General features: G+C 36.7%; 1 protein-coding gene and 1 pseudogene across 1 annotated transcript; both read left to right on the plus strand.

Annotated features, from left to right (window-relative positions):
• The first annotated feature begins 3,187 nt into the window (after nucleotides 1-3,187).
• LOC125342510 lies at nucleotides 3,188-4,118 on the plus strand (annotated as a pseudogene).
• Nucleotides 4,119-13,322: 9,204 nt separating this feature from the next.
• On the plus strand, nucleotides 13,323-17,627 carry LOC125342381 (vomeronasal type-2 receptor 116-like). The gene is made up of 5 exons (XM_048334495.1): nucleotides 13,323-13,454; nucleotides 13,840-13,890; nucleotides 14,159-14,386; nucleotides 15,667-15,790; nucleotides 16,705-17,627. The coding sequence occupies exons 1-5, from the start codon at nucleotides 13,323-13,325 to the stop codon at nucleotides 17,625-17,627; spliced, it is 1,458 nt and encodes a 485-aa protein (XP_048190452.1).
• The last annotated feature ends 3,100 nt before the right edge of the window (nucleotides 17,628-20,727 follow it).

Below are 20,727 nucleotides of genomic sequence, written 5' to 3' on the forward strand. Positions count from 1 at the left end.
TCTTTTGTTGCTTCATTGTAAATATCACCAATGAATGAAGGCCTGGATCCAAGTCACAACACTCAAAAGAGTCTCTTCACCATTCCTAACAATCAGCCCTGATTCACACACCATTCCACAGGGTGTCTTCTAGGTGATTCCCCAGGTGTAGAGAAACTGTCCTACGAAAGACTGACAAGGAGACAATAGGGAAGGTTATGGGGAAGTTGTGGCAGGGAAAAGATGACAGGAGAGTGATCTACAGGGCCAAATTCTCTGCCTAATTATGAATTCAAGGCAAAATTATCCAGTTTACCAAAAATAGATTCTTTTGTGTTTCAAAAAAAAATCCTGGGACTGTGGGAAAAATAGGTAGAACACCTGTCTAGTCCACCTGAGGTCAGGCCCTAAACTAAAACCCAGAATTGGTAATGAAAAATATTTAAAGAAAACATTGATGAGGAATCTAGGGATGAGTTTGTCTATCATACATAAGGAGATGGCAAGTGAATCCATAGCACATAGGAAACAAAAGCAGGAAAATAAAACAAAAATCTTGCTTATCCTTGAAACACTGCTTGCCTGTAGAGAGAATACACTAGATCACAATGAAGGCAATAAATTTTCTGTATCTATCGTCCTTTCAAATGTTTAAAATAGCAATAGGAAGGACAGTTATTGGGCACATTTTCATGTGTCTATTGACCATTTTTGTTTCTTCTTAGAAAACTCCCATTAGCAAACTGGAATATTCATTAATTGGGCTGTTGTGTTTTTGAAGGTTTTTTTTTTTTAGAGTTCTCTGTATATTCTGGATATTAGGCCATTATCCTATGTACATCTGGCAAATTTTGTGAAGTAAGTCAGGCCCAAAGAGACAAAGGATCCATCTTTACCCTTGTATGTGGAAACTCACTTTAGCCTACAAACTCCTAAGTAACTATGTTGGCTGGTATACAAGTGTATTAACTGAAATATGGTAGATTCAAAGGAGATCTCAAATCGTGATGCTGCCTGGAAAGGCAAAATCAAAATTCGGCAAAAATCAATATTCAGCAAAATAGAAACCCAAGAAGTGGGTACTTGACAGGGATTGGGTGGGGTCAAGTGGTAATTGGTAGACAAAGTAAGCGGAAAAGAGTGAGAAATGTAGACAATAATACAGTGTATATCCTGCAACATTAAGATGAGTGAAGGATGGGGTGAGGAGGGAGGAATGGGTGACGATATTGAAAGGAATGGCATTGATCAAGACACAGTGTATTCATAAACTACTTGTTCATTGACAATTCCTTTGTACAACTACTTATAGATAATAAAATTAAACATTAATAAAATAAAATAAGCTCAACAAAAAGAAACGATCATAAAAGCAGAAAAGAGTGACGTAGATTTCCCTGAAGAGATCCGGTGAGGGAAAGAAGACAGTTTAATATTTGCTCTACATTGAGGAATGGAAAATACACAATGAGAGGGAAACTCTAATATTAGGTCTACCCTGAAGGACGGACAATCCCCAGTGAGAAGGTAAAGCTTGAGAAAACACTGAGAGAAAAAAATTGAGTAAAGAATTCCCTTGGGAATTCTTCATGCTTCTACACGTAGTTGTGAATATAACCCAAAGCTTTCCTATTAAGACTTGGCATCTGTTTGCTGGAAAGAGTTGGAGAAAGCTGTGGTTTGCTTATAACCAAGACTTTCAATTACTTTGAACCTGGGCAAAATCTTCTGTTATCTCTTAAAGTGGCAAAGTGATCAAAAGAATTGATGTTTATTTTTGTCATATCTTAGGGTACAAAATTATTATACACTAGGACCCCGACGACAGATTTCCAGGAAATATAAGATATTAAGTGTGTTTTTCTCTTCAAAGCAAAGGAATCTAATAGTTAGAAGGAGATTCCATGTTTCCATGAGCAAGAGCATGGATACATAACAACGATGAATAAGCACTGTTTTTCTCACTTAAGGAGTGAAAGTTGCAAAACTGTTGATAGCATAATTTCTTTTATATTTATCACTTTTGGGTCTATATCTGCCATGTAAATTGTTGGATATATTTCTTTGAGGAAATAAGCTTACAGGAGACATATCAGTTGCATGAGATACCCAATTTGATCATCTGATTAACACATAAGTTGCGAAATGTGTATATATTTAGTGACCATATAAAGGAAGTAACAAATAGTACAAGAAATGTACCCAAGGCCTAACGTATGAAACTGTAACCTCTCTGTACATCACTTTGACAACAAATAAGAAAAAAAAAGAAAAGAAAGGATATTTCCTTTTATTAAATGTTTAGTAATAATACAGAAGTCACTTGGTAATGTAAAGCATGATAGATCTCTTAAATCCAATCTTGTTGAATAATTGGAACTTCTGAATCTTTGGCCAATACCATCTGATATTCTCTCCACTGTTCTCAGTAGAGTGTTCTCTATTCTATGCTTATGGCAGTTAACAGGTGAGATCATTCAATATTTTTATACCAGTAGTTCCTTATTTTGTTTAGCATAATGTGTTCATTTTTTCCAGATAGAGCTAAGTGATGAAAAATATGCTGTTTCCGTCCCATGTTCTGCAATCCTACAAGTCAAATGAAATAGGTAGAAAAATATCTTTGGAAAGGGAGCCAACTATGTTCAGAATCAGTTGACATGGGGTCTGCAGTACTTTAAATAGAAAGTTTCATCTCATTGGAGAGGGCTCTTACTGTTCTACATTTACGAATTTTCTTATGACATTGGGCAGTAGCACATATTTCTGGGCTCTATTTTTGCTTTGGATTAGAAGGAGTGTTCATGATTCTAAGTTTAATGGTTTAAGCAACAGGGTAATGAGGAATCTGGCTTCGGTTTCAGTAGTCAACAAAAAGTGAAACCTTAAAGAGAGAGGAGAGAAGAATCCTATCGTTTTTCCCTTTGTTTCTCTAAATCCTGTTTGCCTATGACCACACTAGCTTTAGCTATGTAGGCTAAATTGGAGATGGACTTAAATGTATTTAATGTTGATGACACCAGTAAGAGGTGGCAAATGTCATTTAATATCTACAAAGAATGAAAGGCAGATTCTAAGATTTTCAGGAAAATGCATTTAACTGTCTCCCAGCAGAAATATCAGGCTTGTGGAAGATGAAGAATTTGGAATATCTAAAGCATTCTCTAATGACAAAATTTTTCCCTCTGTCTAAAATATTTCCTATAGAATGGGTCCAACAAATGGCTCTTTTGTGACTGAATTCATACTGATGGGATTAACAGACCAGGTGAATTTACAAATACCCCTGGTTCTTCTGTTTCTAATAATGTATGCAGTCACTGCATTGGGAAATTTGGGGATAATTCTCATTGCATTGAATTCACATCTTCACCACACCATGTACTTTTTCCTTTTTAATTTGTCCCTCATCTACCTCTGTTACTCTTCTGTGATTACCCATAATATGCTGATGAACTTTGTACTGAGCAAGAATATTATCTCTTACATTGGATGCATGAGTCAGCTCTACTTTATTATTTTTTTCATTATTTCTGAATGCTTCATGTTGACATTGATGGCTTATGACTGCTATGTGGCCATCTGCAGTCCACTGCTGTATAATATTTCCATGTCCCCTAATGTGTGTTCCTATCTTATCCTTGTTTCCTACCTGGTGGTATTTTCTGGTTCCATGGTCAATTTTGGATGTGTCCTGAGACTGACCTTCTGTGATAGAAACATCATCAACCACTATTTTTTGTGATGTGCAGCCTTTATTACAGCTGTCCTGAACTAGCATCTATGTCTCTGAGTTGGAGATTTTCATTGCATCAGTCATCAATATCATTGTGCCCAGTTTCACAATCTTAATTTCTTATACTTTTATTCTTTCCAGTATCCTAAACATGAGCTTCTCTGAGGGCAGGTCAAAAGCCTTCAGCAACTGCAGCTCCCACATCATTGCTGTCTCTCTCTTCTTTGGATCAGGGGAATTTATGTGTTTTAAACCCTTATCAGCTGGGTCCCTGGATGAGGGGAAAATCTCCCCTGTGTTTTACACCATTGTGGTTCCCATGATGAATCCTTCTATCTACAGCTTGAGAAACAAGGATCTTAAAACAGCCTTGAGAAAAATTTTACAAAGAAAGAAGATTTGATCTGAAACTAAAACACTTTGCACCTGAAATCATAGTACAGAGAACTTATAATTTTCACATATTACTCGCAGGGTTTTAATCTTATATCAATTTGACTTTCTGGAGAGAAATTTAGGGGGTGCTGTGTTTACACTCATTTTAACAGTAAGTTTTCTGTGATTCCTAGCCATTAGCACAATTTCTATTATTAAAAACCATTTTGCGGGCTGGGGATATAGCCTAGTGGCAAGAGTGCCTGCCTGGGATACACGAGGCCCTAGGTTTGATTCCCCAGCACCACATATACAGAAAATGGCCAGAAGCGGCGCTGTGGTTCAAGTGGCAGAGTGCTAGCCTTGAGCGGGAAGAAGCCAGGGACAGTGCTCAGGCCCTGAGTCCAAGGCCCAGGACTGGCAAAAAAAAAAAAAAAAAAAAACCATTTTGCATGTCTAAGATTACCAAGAAAGGGTGTATTTGTTCTTTTATTGTTTTAATAATGGGCTTTATCTTATAAACTAATTAATGTTTTGACAGTAAAAAAAAAAAAGCAATTCTGAAGAAATCTCACATACGGTGCTTAAAAGGAAATGTGAGACAGAAGTTCCATTGCTTCTCTGTCTTCCCCTGGGCAAGAATATGAAACAGTCAAATGCCAGTATTTCATTATATATATATATATATATATATATATATATATATATATATATATATATATATTGTATATATAATATATATGTAATATCTATAATATATACTATATATATAATATATATCATTAAATACAACCCAACTGTAAATACTGTATATTAAAGGTTTTTGTTAGAAAATTCATATTTAATTTGTGAAGTAAAATCAACATGTAATTGTCAATATATATTTATTGTGGTCCATGATATTGAATTGTACTTAAGCCACACTGTTGCTTAAGTACAATTCTTAGAATAAACATATTCTCTTGCTTTCATGTCTACCACTTTCAAGTCTTCTTAATGCCTATGCCATTTTATGCGTTTTACTTAATTAAAGGTGACTTCTATTTTAGAACTAGTGCTTTATTTATAGATGATACTTGAATTTTCCTAAGATTTTTTAGTTACATTTTTGCAGTCCTGGAAATCCATTTGATAGCTCATTTGTTGGGAAAGAGAAAAACTGTTGAACCAGTGGAGTTGAAAGGTAATTGGTACTGGTTGAGATGTAGTAATTTTGGAAAAATAATATAAAATATTTCCTGATCTTTTGAGACAAGAATAGCTTGCATATAAAATGTAAGCCTTAACTTTTAGAAAGATGAAGAGGGTCCTACACTATACAATTGATAAAATACAACCATTATGTAAAATGCAATTTTTAAAACTATACTCTGTGTGTGTGTGTTGCATAGAATTTCATTGAAAAGGGTGTGAAAATGGTTTCAATAAAGAAGAGGGTTAAGACAAAAACACTCAGAACATAAGCACCCTTTTTACTTTGCTGTTTACTTATTGCTATTTAAAATGCACACATGATAAAAATTGATTGCCTTTGGTGCAAAATTTGATTAGTTGTGACAAGTGTGTCGGGTTGGGTACCCACCACCAATTAAAATGCAAAACAATTCCCACAACCCCAGAATTCAGTCTTCGATTTTTTATCACAAAGCTGAAAATTAGCCAGGTGAATTAGGTTGGTAATCCCTGTTACCTGAGAAGCTGATGTAGGCAAGTTCATCATTTTCTCAGCAGTTGCTGACATGGCTTCTGAAATCCATCATGATACCTCTCTTGCTAAATGCCTCCTTTCGTGTGTGTGTGTGTGTGTGTGTGTGTGTGTGTGTGTGTGTGCATTTTCATGTATGCAGATAAATATAAAAAATTGCCCAAAGAATTTTAATGCTGGACAATGCCTAAAGCACATAGTGGTTTGCAGGTCAGACTTTCCATATTTATGAATTACTGGTGTTAAAGTATAGTCATATTCTTTCTAAATGGATGATGTAAAGCAAAGAGTAGAAAGAAATTGCTTATTTTTCCAAATGACAATAACAAATTGAAATAAAGCACTGCAAGCCTTTGTAAGAAACAAGTTCATCCTAAAGTTATTTGATTATAAGATCATTTCCTTCAGAGTAAAAAGCTACAATGTCAATAAATGAGAGATAAAAATTTTTCTTTATAGATATTTGTTAAATGGGTGAAAAGAAATACACTATAGATAAAAATTGGCAAAACACCTTAAGTGGATATTCAAGTAATCATTACTATAATAAGAAAAAAATGGTATTTCCAATTCAACTTACAAGAAAATAGATTTTATATCTGTAACTGCAGATACTTCCTGATGAAAACTCTTTCCTAATCAGTGTTTTTCTCACCATAACATTGACAACTTTATTTCTGAAAATGTGGGTTAAAATTTTCCTCATATGAATTACAATGGGATAAAAGAAAGAGGAGATTTCCTCCCTCATTTGTATGGAGCGTGAGTGACATATACAAATGTATCTGTTCCAGAGAACAGGAAAACAGCAATTATGTAGTCAACACAGGTGTTCAAGATTTAGATCTGAATTTAGAGGAGCTACTGTAGAAGTGGCTGGAAAGAGTGAAGCCCTAATTGATGAGAATGAAGAGAATGGACAGAGGAATATTGTCCCCAGCACAATGCATACCATGGAACTTTGACTTAAGTGCTGCTGCAGGACATCTTTAGCAAGAGAGCATGTCACAGAAATAGTCATTGATGGTGTTCGTGTCACAGAAGTTCAGTGTGCACATGGACCCACAAAAACTCAATAACCCCACGAATAAATGGGCTAAAGACTTAGAGAGGTTTCTCAGAGGAAGTAAAAACAATGGCCAATAGACACACAAAGTGATGTTAAAAATCTCTGGTCATAAAGAAATGCAAATCAAAACAACATTGGGATTTCACCTCAATCCAGTTAGAAGGGCCAATATCAATTAAACTAATAATACAAAATGTTGGCAGGGTTGTGGCCCAAGGGGAACATTACTACATTGTTGATGGGAAAATAAAGTTATTCAGTTACTTAGGAAAGCAGGATGGAGGTTCATCAAAGAATAAACATAGAGCTTCCCTATTTCCCAGCCATCCCCTTCCTGGAAATATACACCAAAGCCTATAAACAAGGCCACAGTAAAGCTACAGCACAATCATATTCATTGTTGCATTATTTACCAGAGCTAAGATATGGAATTAGCCCAGATGTCCATCGGTAGTGGTAAATAAATGATTCAAGAAAATGCGATATATATACAACAATGGAATTCTATGCTTCCAACAGAAAGAATGCTATTGCACCATTTATAAGGAAATGGAAAGACTGGGATAAAAGTATATCAAGTGAAGCAAGCCAAACCCAAAGAAACATAGACTGCGTGATTTCCCTCATTGGTGATAATAGTTCTATAGTTATGTGCATATGAGTATATAACATGATGCTTATTGAAATGCACTCCAAGAAATGGAAGCAACAGGATTATTCTTTTAGTATATTGTTTGTAGCTAATTCTTTCCTTTATTTTGTTCATTTGGTTTATTTTCTGTTGTCACTAATTTCAATTTCTGTATCTTTTGTCTTGTGTATAACTTTCTCTGATTTTGAGAAGTAGACTCACAGAAATGGTGAAACAAAGGATGAAACAATGAACCAACAATACCAGAGTCTATATTGGAAACAAACTTTACTTGGGGGTATGGGGGTCATGGAGGGCAGGGGAAATGAGTGTAAATAAGAGAAAGAACTGTTCAAAAAATGACTCATGACCTTACTTATGTATCTATAACCCCTCTGTACATAACCTTTAAAATAAATTTTGTAAGGAAAATAAATTCAATAAAGTAATAACTTAAAACTTGCCAATCTCAAGAGAGAAAAAAACTCACTCTTCAGAGAACCATAAAGAACAGCATCTAAGAAGAAATATACAAGACAAAAGATAAGAGACTGAGGAAGTAACCAGAAGTCTTCCATCAAGGAAAAGCTCAAGATCGAATGGTGTCACAGCTCAATTCTATAAGTCTTTTAAAGACAAAGTAGCACTAATATTTCTCAAGCATTTCCATGAATTGGAAACAGATGGAGCAATTCCAATCCCATTCTACGAAGCCATTACACACATCCCCAAATCAGGTAAGGGCCAAATATAAAAATAACTACAGAATAACTCCTCTGATGAACACATATGCAAAGCTCTCCAATGAGATAATACCCAATAGAACCAGAAACAAATGAAAATAATTTATTATGGCCAAGTAGGCTTCATCCCATGATGCAAGGCTGGTTTAAGATACATAAATCAATAAATATATTTCATGATACCCACAGAGCCACACACATAAACCATATGATCCTTTGAATAAGTGTAGAAAAAGACTGAAAAAACACATCAATTTATGTTAAAAGCTTTGGAGAGGCTATAGATAGAAGGAACATTCCTTAAAATAGTAAAGTTATAAATGACCCATCAACAGCCAATATCATACTGAATGAGGTAAAACTAAAAATATTTCCCCTAAAATCAGGAAGAGGAAAGGATATGAACTCTCTCCACTCCTCTTCAATATAGTTCTGGAATTCCTACTCATAGAAATCAGGAAAGAAAATACACATTAAAAAGATTCTCATAGGGAAAGAAGAAATTTAACTATCCCTATTTGCAAACAACATGATCTTATTCTTCAAAGACCCAAAAAGCTCCATGTTGAAGAGCCAAGAGCTTAGAATTGATCGACCAATTTGGCAAAGAAGCAGAATACAAAATCAACTCACAAAATCAGTAGCCTTTCCATACACTAGCAGTGTACAAGCTGAAAGGGAAATCATGAAAACAACTCCATTTTGAATGGCTTCAAAAAAACCAAAAAACCCCAAAAACCTATGAACTAACCCAACCAAAGAGATATAAGAGCTTTATAGTGAAAACTAAAGAAGTCTGAACAAAATCATCACAAATAGCAGAAAATGTAAAGACCTTTCATCCTTTCATGTTCATGGATAGCCCTAAACAATATTGTGAAAATGGCTACTTTGTTGAAAATGACATACAATGGCCTTGTTCTCTGGGGCCAATGAGGTCTCTTCATGAAATTTTGATGTATTGTGATAAGAGTAAATATAGAGTTGTTTTCTGTATTGACCAAGGCTTATGATAGAGAAGAATGAGATATATTACCACATGTTCTCAGACAGGTGCATCATGAAAATAACCTGATTTATATTTGAAAGTTTCGAAAAAAATTTAAACCTGTTTGAAGGTGAAAGTTCAGAATGTAATCGTGAAACTAAGTTTTGGCATTGAATGATTATACACTTCAGCAGCATCATAGCTTCCTTAGGTAATACTAAATGAGTACATTTGTAGAGGCCACTGCATATGGAATACTTGCTGAAACCTGCTTGCATCAGCCAGCAATGCTCTGTGGCTCTAATGGATATTGGGTATGTGAATTGACCCTATGGGTATGGTGCTCTCATGTTTGGTGGACATCTCAATGGCCTAGAAATTTTTCTTGGCATTTCACAGTTCACATGCAAATATTATCCTCTGAGGCAATCTAGTGGCATCTTCCCAAACGGCTTTCATGCAATTACTATCTTGACACAGATGGTGGACCAAATATAACTTTCATCTCTGGGGCTTCAGTATCTGTGGTCTTGGAAACATCATAGCACCTGTGGTTAAAAAGAAAAATAGGAAAACATGTTTTCAATCTTGTTTTTCTCCTGGATGCAAAGCCTCAGATGGAGGGCCTCAGGGAAGAGTTTTACACATTCTTCCCTGGGGATGCACAAGAGGCATCCATGAAAGAACATGGGCTACAGTGTAAACCTCTGCCAATAAAAAGACACATATGCATACATACAAACGTATATGAGTATACATACTTGGCACTGCAACCTTCATTTCCAGGAAGAATTTCAGCTTGGCAGATGCTTCAAGAATGTGCCCTTTGATCTTCATACTCATTCTTCTCCAGCTTCCCCTTCCTGTCAAGTCCTTGGCTGGCAGTGGCTGCTTTTCTACAATGAAGCACCGAGCACACATGGATGGAGATGTGCTGATTGCTGGATTTTTCCCTCTCTACACTTTAGGAACAGATGACAATAACAGTGATGGTTCCAGGAAAGAAGACAGTAATCCGTAAGTAACTTATCATTCTATTTTCATTTACTGCTTTGTTTTCAGGATTGGCAATGGCTGAGGGAACTTGGGTGTGCAAAACAATATCCTTTGTCTTTTCTATTCTGACTGCCATCCCTAGTGTACCTGAAGCAGTTTAGTTTCATTGCTCTATCTTGCACATACTCCTGAGTGACTTTCTGCCTGTCAGTAGAAGACACTTGTGTCATTCAGTGTAGCTTTTCCTTTCCAGGGGTAAGTTGTTCACTTTATTCCAACATCCCTATATCTCCTGCATTACAGCTATCATGGTTGATAATGAAGTGATGTTATTAGAGACAACCTGAGTCAGCGGCACGAATTCTGTACCAAAAGGTTACAGAAACCTTTCCTTCTCCACTGGCCAGTGGTCTGAAAAAAAAATTTTGTGACACATATTTTGAGGAAATTGATTAAAATTCTTATTGTAGTCTGGTGACCTCATGACTGTAATCCTCTGTATGCAAAAGGCTGATATCTGAGAATTGAGGGTTGAAGCCAGCCTGGACATGAATGTCCTTGAGAATTTTATCTCCAACTATACATACAAAAGCTGGAAGTGGAGCTTTGGCTCAAGTAACAGAATGCTTCCCTTGAGCAAAAAAGTTCAAGGAAAGTGTCCACGCTTTGATTTCAAGCTCCAGGACACTGACACCTATCCATACACACATTGTATCTCTCTCTCTCTCCTCTCTCTCTCTCTCTTTTTCTCTCTGTCTTTTATGGTAGATATGAAGTTACTGTATCAAACTAACCACTGTGTCATTATTTCATGTCAGATACGGTCCACTATCCAAGTACTAACTCATTTAAGATAGTGTAATGTTTTAAACTATTCCCTGGCCAAAAAAATAAATAAGCAATATTCAATCCATTAATGTCATATGTTTTGAATTACTCCTCCTAAATTTCTATGCTCATTATTTAGGTTTATCTTCAAAAACTACCAGTTTGTTTTAGCCTTGGCTTTTGCTGTTGAAGAAATCAACAAAAATTCTCATCTTTTACACAACTTGTCTCTGGGATTTGATATCTATGATGTTCAATTTGGAGATTGGCTAGCATTTAAAAATCACTTCACTTGCCTCTTTGGGAAGTACAAGAGTCCAAATTACTCTTGTATGAGAGACATAAAATCAATAGCAGTGATTACGGGACCATCAGGATTAACATCTTCCCAGATTGGAATGTTGCTGAGCCTCTACAGGTATCCACAGGTGAGGGTGGGAAAGTGGGGGTTATTAAATAAATGTCTAATTTTGTGCCATTTTCAAGTGATAGAAAAGAATAAAGGGAGATACTGGATGTGTGAGCCTAATTAACTGTGATATCAAAAAAATGAGTTCCAAATAATTGGATATTTATAGTTCTATGTGAGCAAAGAGGATAAAAAAATTAAGAGCAGACTAAAGGTATTTTTTGAAGCAAGAAATAGGAAATGATTTTAAAGTGTGGATATATGTTGACCAATCTGCTGCTAGCTCACACCTGTATTCCCAGTTACTCAAAAACCTTTTATGTCTAGTTAGCCAGCCAAAAGCAGGAAGTGAATGTGTGGCTCCATTGGCAGAGTGCTAGCCTTGAGGGAAAAAAATCAACCTAGTGCATGAGACCCTGAGTTCATTGTACTCTACTAGCTGTCTTGTACACACACACACACACACACACACACACACACACACTCATGCAAGACATTATGTTGAATGAAGTCAGGTTCAGAAAGAGAGAGGACATGTGTCCTCTCATATATGAAAGTTAGGGCTAAAATATGACTACAAAATATGAAATAAGTCCATATATAAAAAGCCATGTGTGTATATGCATGATCCATCTGACTAATTGATTGTTTATATACGGTGGAATCCCAAGGTGTAATATGGCTGACCAAGTAACAGACAGTATAAAAATAAATGAACGATGGAAAGCTGAAGCCTATCTTGTTGGAAGGTGATATATATACATATATATAATATAATATATATAATATAATATAATATACATATACATATTTTATATTTAACAGAGCAGAGGAAAGGGGAGTTGAAGCAGTTGGGTGGGAAATGCAACATAATATTCAACATAAAGTTATAAAAATGGACTTAGGAAAGTTGGAATGGGTGTGGATGGTAAAGATAGGAGTTATAGACAGAAATGACAAAGATCAAAGGTATTGTATGAGTACATTGATACATTGCACAACTATTAAAATATTTGAAAACAATTAAAAACAATTAAAAGAAAAACAATTTAAAAAATGGAAAATTTTTGATAAAAAATGACTTTCCATCTAATTTTACTGGTTACTTAGTTAATACACTTCAATGCAGAGATTGTGATAGATGGTAATATTCTCATTCATGGGCTGTCTAATTTTCATTCTCTTTAGCTTACCTTTGGGCCTTTTGATCATGCACTGAATGATCGTAACAAGTTCCCCGCTCTCTATCAGATGGCCCCAAAGGACACATCAATGGCCACTGCCATGGTCTCCTTACTGCTTCACTTCAACTGGAACTGGGTAGGAATGTTCACCTTAGAAGATGAGAATGGTTTGTGGATTCTTCCTGAATTGAAAAAAGAAATGGCCAAGAGCAGAGTTTGTATAGCCTTTGAGCTAGTGATTCCAACCAATGCCATATCATATGCACTCAAAATCATGTCCCTTTATAACCAGATTAATAAATCTTCATCAAACATTCTCATCATATACGGTGATGATGAATCCCTACTAGATTTAATGAAATGGGTTGAACAAGTGTTAATAAAGGGCAAAGTCTGTATATTGAACTCACAGTGGGAGTTAAGCCTCAGAAAGAAATATTTCCTGCTAGGATCCTTCCATGTACCTCTGATTTTCTCACATCATCATCCATATGTTTCTGGATTCACAGATTTTGTCAAGGCAGTTAGCCCTTCCAAATACCCAGAAGACTTTTTCCTTGCTCGACTGTGGTTTCTCTCTTTTAATTGTTCCATTTCTGAATCTGACTGTGTAACATGGGAGAACTGTCCTCATGATGCCTCCTTGGATTGGTTGCCTAGGCATAATTATGACGTAACTATGTCTGGAAACAGTTACAATATACACAATGCTGTGTATTCTGTGGCCCAGGCTCTCCATGATATGCTTCTTCATCAAACGGAAATGCAAACCATGGGAAACCGAAAAGGGACACTGCCTTCCCCTGCACAGGTAAGGTCTTCACTCTTGGATGGCATACATCATGAGCACAGTCACTCCTTAGAGGGGTTGCTCACTGTATGAAATGTAATGTTTCAAGTATGTTTCAAAAATCCAAGACATTATAGCTGATTAATTATCTGTGATGTGCTCTACATATGTGTTCATATGACCTTACGCACAAGCAGGTCAATAAAAAGAAACACATGTATTCTGCTTTTATAAATTCTTAATTATGGATAACTTCACCATGATCATAGCTAATGTCCTGAAAACTGTTAATTCATCTTTCCCCTTTTAGTTTCTTAAGAAGTAGCAAAGGATGTTCTGCTGAGCAAAATTATCCATTTTTCAAAAGTGATCTAGGATAATTCTACCTTTTGTTTTGAAATTTTAGCAAGCTCAATTGATACACAATCATAAAATTTATGGCTGTGGCAAACTGCAGGTAGGCAACTTAGAATTGTTTCATTCATGACTATATGTAGAATTAGTTTCCCTTAAGAAGAAGCCTTCTAACTCCTTTCAGAGTGACCAAGGTTAAGAAATAATATTTTTATTCCTCCATAGTTTTTCTTATGGGATACCTTATTAGATGTCTGTTGTAAGCCTTAATTCTGAATGTGATATTAAATGCAATGAGGAGTTTTTCTTAGTTCAAGTTTTCTGTCTTAGATCTAAATAGACCTCACCATAAGATGATGCATCTCTTTTAGCTGCATGCTTTCCTGAAGAATATCCAATTTAACAATGCTGCTGGAGACCAAGTGATTTGGGATGAGAGAAGGAAATTTGAGGCAGAGTATGACATTGTGAACATTTGGAATTTTCCAGAAGGTCTTCAACTTGAGGTGAAAATAGGAACGTTTTCTCCATGTGCTCTACATGGCCATCAACTGTCTTTATCGGAAGATATGGTGCAGTGGGCCATAGGAACTACAGAGGTGAGTTGGATCTAAACATAATGATGGAAAAACGTACAGGTAAGCAAAATTCAACACTAAATTGTTTATCTGGCTTGGTGCTAGCAACATTCTCCTGTAACCATACTTACTGAGATGGCTGAAATGTGAATATCATGGTTTGGAGTCAGACCAAGCATGAGAGTCTTTAGGACAATTATCTCCTATTAACCTGTAATAACGATGGAAGTGGAGCTCTTGTTCAAGTTGTGAATTGCTGACTTAAGCAATTAAGCTCAGATACAATACTCATTTCCTGAATTCAAGCCTTAGGTTTGGTACATGTACACCTAGAAATTTGTATCCTATGTATCAAACATTTAATTATTTCCAACCTAACAATTTTATTGAGTGACTCTCGAATAGAAAAGGAACATAATAATTTAATAAGGATAGGTGCTTGTGATCATATCTGCCCTCCTAGCTACTCAGGATTCTAATGTTCTCTGATCTAAGATTACAGGTCAGGAAAAATCTCAAAAAGGCAGAAAAGTTTATGACACTCTTATCTCAATTCACCACCAAAATCTGAAAGTTGAACGGTGGCTCAAGTACTACAGTGCTAATCTTGAGTAAAAAGTGCTTAAGAACCGTGCCCAGTCTTTGACTTAAAACTCAAGGATCAGAACAAAAAAATAAGTGTATTTCAAAATGTTGATTTACAATATTGTCTTAAAATATAAATTTAGAGGGGTTCTGATATTGTGACAAAGTACCTGAGGAATCACTTTATGTGGGTGAAAGTTGATTTTGTTCCCTTCTGTGTCAGTTTCATTCATTGGTTAGTTGGCCTACTATTTAAGCATCTGTGGTTAGAGGTACCATTGAAGGGGCCTTGGTGAAAAGAAGATTCTCTTCTCATTGCTACTGGAAAATGAAGAGGGAAATAGGATGGGCCTGCAGTTCACATAACCTTACAAAAGGGAGATCTGTGCTGTACTTTACATCATTTAGAGGTTTGAAAAGGATTCCTCCTCTCTTCTCTTTACCATGCCACAGGTGAGACAACATATAATGACATGAATTCAATACAATTCCATAGGGCAGGAAACTAGGACTTAACCTTCTCACCATTAATTTCTACCTTTAAAAGTTCCCACATTACTCAATAACTCATAGCATATAAAGTCAGTAACTGTCTTCAGTTACTAGACTTACTTGCAAGGAAATATTGATTAATAACTTAAGTCTTAAAATACTGAAGGTTTTAGAGTGTTAGGTAAAATCTGAATAGTTACTGACAAGTATATGATTTCCCTCAGACTCCTCATTCTGTCTGCAGTGAGAGCTGTGGTCCTGGATATAGGAAATCTCCTCAGGAGGGGGAGGCTGTCTGTTGCTTTGATTGTACCCCTTGCACAGAGAATGAGATTGCTAATGGTACAGGTAAGCCCATGATTTGGGGAGAATTTCTTCATCTCTGCCTAGATTTCCACAATCCAATAAAGTCAATGCAAAAGTTGTATATTAAGATTACAGAGCCCATATTCCTTTGCCCTGTTAATTTAACTGTGAGAACTGATGGCATTCCTAGTTGAAATACCACAGTTCACGATTTGAAAAAAAAATATTTTATTAATATTTTCTAGTCTATGCAGGCAAACTTATCTCCAGGAAATCCTTCTTGTCATTAATCACTAAGTTTAAAACTCTAACAAAAAATTAAGCACATCATATTCAGGAGAGTGTTTACCATAATAGATACATTTTGTTCGCACAGAAAACACTGATTTTGCACACTTTTATTTCATAGTACAGAGAACTGGTCCTGCAACAGAGAAAGTGTTCAGAAAGATGGAATCGGTTTAAGAAGTGAGACTGAGTGTTGTACATACCATGGCTTTGGAGAATCAAAGATTGTTTTCTCTGTTCCATTACTTCACAGATGAGTAGGACTGCAAGTATGTGCCACAGAGATTAACAGTGTTAGAAAAAGAAATGCATGAAAATTTATGCCGTGTCATTCACAATTTTCTATAGGGTTTCGGAACTGTGCGCACTGCTAACTGCTAAAAAGAGTGACAAAAGTATTAAAACAAAGGGTGTTACGATATTAGCCTGTCAGAATTGGCACATTGTTGATACATGTGGTTACTGAAGAGGAAATAAAAAGTTGAAAAAATAGTTTACATAAAGAAGAATATGGAAAGTTAGAAGGTTTTGATGTAGAAAATGAAAGTACATTTATGATAGGAAATGTTAATGTGTTAGGATTACATCTACCTAAACAATTTCTTAATTTTTTTGAAAAAATGAATGGAACTAAACAAGAACTAATGATAGACCACACTTATCACCAGATATGGAGCAGTGTGTGAAGTGTACAGATCATCAGTATTCCAACACAGAGAGAAACCAGTGCCTCCTAAGAGCTGTAAGTTTCCTGGCTTATGGAGAGCCCTTGGGGATTGCCTTGGCAAGCATGGCTCTCGGTTTATCCACACTCACAGCAGTTGTTCTTGGGGTCTTTGTGAAACATCACAACACCCCCATTGTCAAGGCTAATAACCAGGCTCTCAGCTACATCCTGCTCATCTCCCTCATCTTCTGCTTCCTCTGTTCCTTGCTCTTTATTGGCCGCCCCAACTCAGTCACCTGCATTCTACAGCAAACCACATTTGGTGTTACATTCACTATAGCTGTTTCTGCTGTCTTGGCCAAAACTGTAACTGTGGTTATGGTCTTCAAGTTCACTTCTCCAGGGAGAACGATGAGGTGGCTGCTGGTATCAAGGGCCCCTAACATCATCATTCCCATCTGTACTCTGATCCAGGTTATTCTCTGTGCAATCTGGCTGGGAACCTCTCCTCCTTTCATTGACATGGATGCCCACTCTGAACATGACCTCATCATCATCCTGTGTAATAAGGGCTCTCTCACTGCTTTCTACTGTGTCTTGGGATTCCTGGCCGCCCTGGCCCTGGCCAGCTTCACTGTGGCTTTCCTGGCCAGGAACCTGCCTGACATCTTCAATGAAGCAAAGTTCCTCACCTTCAGCATGCTGGTATTCTGTAGTGTGTGGCTCACCTTCCTGCCTGTCTACCACAGTGCCAAGGGGAAGCTCATGGTGGCTATAGAGGTCTTCTCCATCTTGACCTCTAGTGCAGGACTCTTAGGCTACATCTTTTCCCCCAAGTGCTATATCATCTTGTTAAGGCCAGATAGAAATGTTCTACATGCCCTCAGGAATAAAATGCACATTGGGAAGAATAATCCATCTTAAGGTCACATGTATGAATTTTTGGATTAAATCTACATTTCTTATCTCAAGCAGATATTATTTTATATATTTGAAATAATCTCATGAATTAGTGCTGCTTCTAATTTCTCTAATGATGGTACAATCACAAGTGCTAGCTAAAGTTGCATTTTTTAATTATTTGATATTCCTATTTATTCTGCATTCATTCCATCATCCCAATTAGTATATTTTTCACTCTTGATTTGTTTTGTAATTTTTTTCTTTATTAATCATTTACTTAAAGTTTCTGTTTGGGCATCTGTCTTGGGACTTGAACTTAAAGCCTATGTACTGTCAGTGACTTTATTGTTTTCTAAAACTATGGTTTTACCACTTGAGTCACAGACCTCCTTTTGGCTCTGTGGTGGTTAACTGAAGACAAGAGTCTCAATGGACTTTTCTTCCCGGGTTGGTTTGAAAATCTGACCCCTGTATCACACCTTCCTAGGTAGTTGAATTAAACTAAGTTATATTGACATAATTTTAAAACACATTAAATTCCTCCTATATCACTACACTGCTTAATCCCCAAATATATTATATTAATATTTTCATTTTATTTCTGTTCACATATCTGCCTTTTGCAACATTCCTCAATCTGTTTTCTTTGATCATTCTCTCCCCATTCTCTGTATCCCTTACCTCTCTCTTTTCCTTTCATCCTTTGTCTTCTTGTCCCCCACTTTGCTCTCTCTATAGTTTTAAAATTTCAAGAATGTTTTTTGTATGCAACAAAAATACACTTCAATTTTATAACACGATGTATTGGATTAATGGAGTATTGGTGGGAGAAAGTATAGATTCATAATAGTTTGATTATATATGGCTGTATATACATTTAAACTTATCCTAGCTTAATCACGTAAGAATATTATACATACAACGTTAGATATATTCAATATACATGTATGCTTTTTTTTCTTTTTTTTTTTTTTTTTTGGCCAGTCCTGGGCCTTGGACTCAGGGCCTGAGCACTGTCCCTGGCTTCCTTTTGCTCAAGGCTAGCACTCCGCCACTTGAGCCACAGCGCCACTTCTGGCCGTTTTCTGTATATGTGGTGCTGGGGAATCGAACCCAGGGCCTCATGTATACGAGGCAAGCTCTCTTGCCACTAGGCCATATCCCCAGCCCATGTATGCTTTTTATGTTATCAATTGTTGTTACATCGGTTGACAGCAAGTAAATATTATATGTACAGTGTCTTAATTTTATATGAAATGCTTTACTCATAATTAAATAGAACAAATCATTGAGTTTTATACTAGGTTTGACTGTTGAAAACACATGGACACATAATGGAAGCCCTTCTTGCCCTCTTGTATTGTTATTGTGCCTTTGTTCTGAAATCTTTATTTCTAATACATAATTCCATAATGACAGTGGATTTCTATTGCTTTTGTTTAGAGTTGGAAAAACAACTATGTATTGGCAAAAATAAACCCATCGTGTTCATGTTCATTTTACATAGACTACGACTTATTAAATATTTGTATATCATTAGTATTTTTATCAGGACATGGTCAATGTGCTTCAGTTTATATTGAAATTCATATTTTCTCTTTCTTTTTGATTTTGACAATTTTATCCATAAATTTGATTACTGTTGTTGAAAAAAAAACACTGATTGCCCATTCAGTAGCAACCACTTAACTCGTATTACCAAATATGAGCTCCCAGTACCCACTATGCAGAAGTCAGAGTGCATTTTGACCATCAGGAAGGGGAGCAAGTTACCAAATGTGAGTAAGAAAAGAGACATATCGATGATCCTTACGACATCCCGTCCATGTTATACAAATATTATAATCAATTGTAAAGGAGAAATTCTTGTGCTGACACTGGTGTTAATAAGGGAAAAGTATCACAGGGAAGTACATATTATATGTATACATATAATAATCTATGTATGCACAAGCTTATTCACTGACAGGAGTAGTGGATTGAGATTGGAACCCATACGAGTTCCATCACAGATCTATAGGATGATGTCCTCAGGCTTTGGCTCATCTTATTTTCATGTGAGGCACCAAAAGAGTGAAACTGTGGGGCTGGGAATATGGCCTAGTGGCAAGAGTGCCTGCCTCGTATACATGAGGCCCTGGGTTCAATTCCCCAGCACCACATATACAGAAAACGGCCAGAAGTGGCGCTGTGGCTCAAGTGGCAGAGTGCTAGCCTTGAGCAAAAAGAAGCCAGGGAGAGTGCTCAGGCCCTGAGTCCAAGCCACAGGACTGGCCAAAAAAAAACAAACAAAAAACAAAAAAAAAAACAAAAGAGTGAAACTGTGCTACCATCAAGATAAGACGATGTCTGTCTTATACTTTTACTTTATAGTTCCTACAGGAAAGATATAGAAAGACATATTCTCATGCACACAAACACACACAAACACACACACACACACATATGCACACACGCAAAGGAAATAAAATCAACAGCTCTTTTAGATTCAAAGAATATTAAATTGAACACACAGTATCCAGACTGGTGATAAAACTAGAACCAGCCATCCAGGTACACACCTGTCATCCTAGCTACTCAGGAGGCTGAGACCTGTGGGTCATGGTTCCAAGCTAGCCTTGGTAGGCAGTCCATGAGACACTTATCTGCAATTGACCCACAGAGAACCAGAAGAATGTTAGTATCTCTAGCCCCCCGATGCACCAGCAGAACACCCTCCACTCAGAAATGAACTCTACTGTGCCCTTCACAGGCAAAAGAGAACTCTTCCCTGGGCTCCTACTGCTTTCTCCGGGATCAATCCCAATTCCCACTGTCCATCAAGACCTTGAATCCACCCTGCCTATGCGCTATTTTCAGTGACCTGCACATTCAAACTAACTCCCACCTCCAGCCCCAATGCTATAAGTATGGTCCTGAACAGGGAGAAGCCACATTTCTCCCTCTCCCATGGGTATGGTGGTCTCGTCATCCTGGCCAACAAATAAGCTGTTTCCCTGGACATGATTGTGTCCATGTGGTCTGTTGTGATGGGTGCTTTCATTGGTGCCATGACTAGGATGAAGGCTTCCCTGGTGAGTTTGTTTTACACTACTAGGAGTTCCAGCTGACCCTAGGAAGC

This window comes from Perognathus longimembris, chromosome 26 (assembly GCF_023159225.1).
Source record: "Perognathus longimembris pacificus isolate PPM17 chromosome 26, ASM2315922v1, whole genome shotgun sequence".
NCBI classification, from domain to species: domain Eukaryota; kingdom Metazoa; phylum Chordata; class Mammalia; order Rodentia; family Heteromyidae; genus Perognathus; species Perognathus longimembris.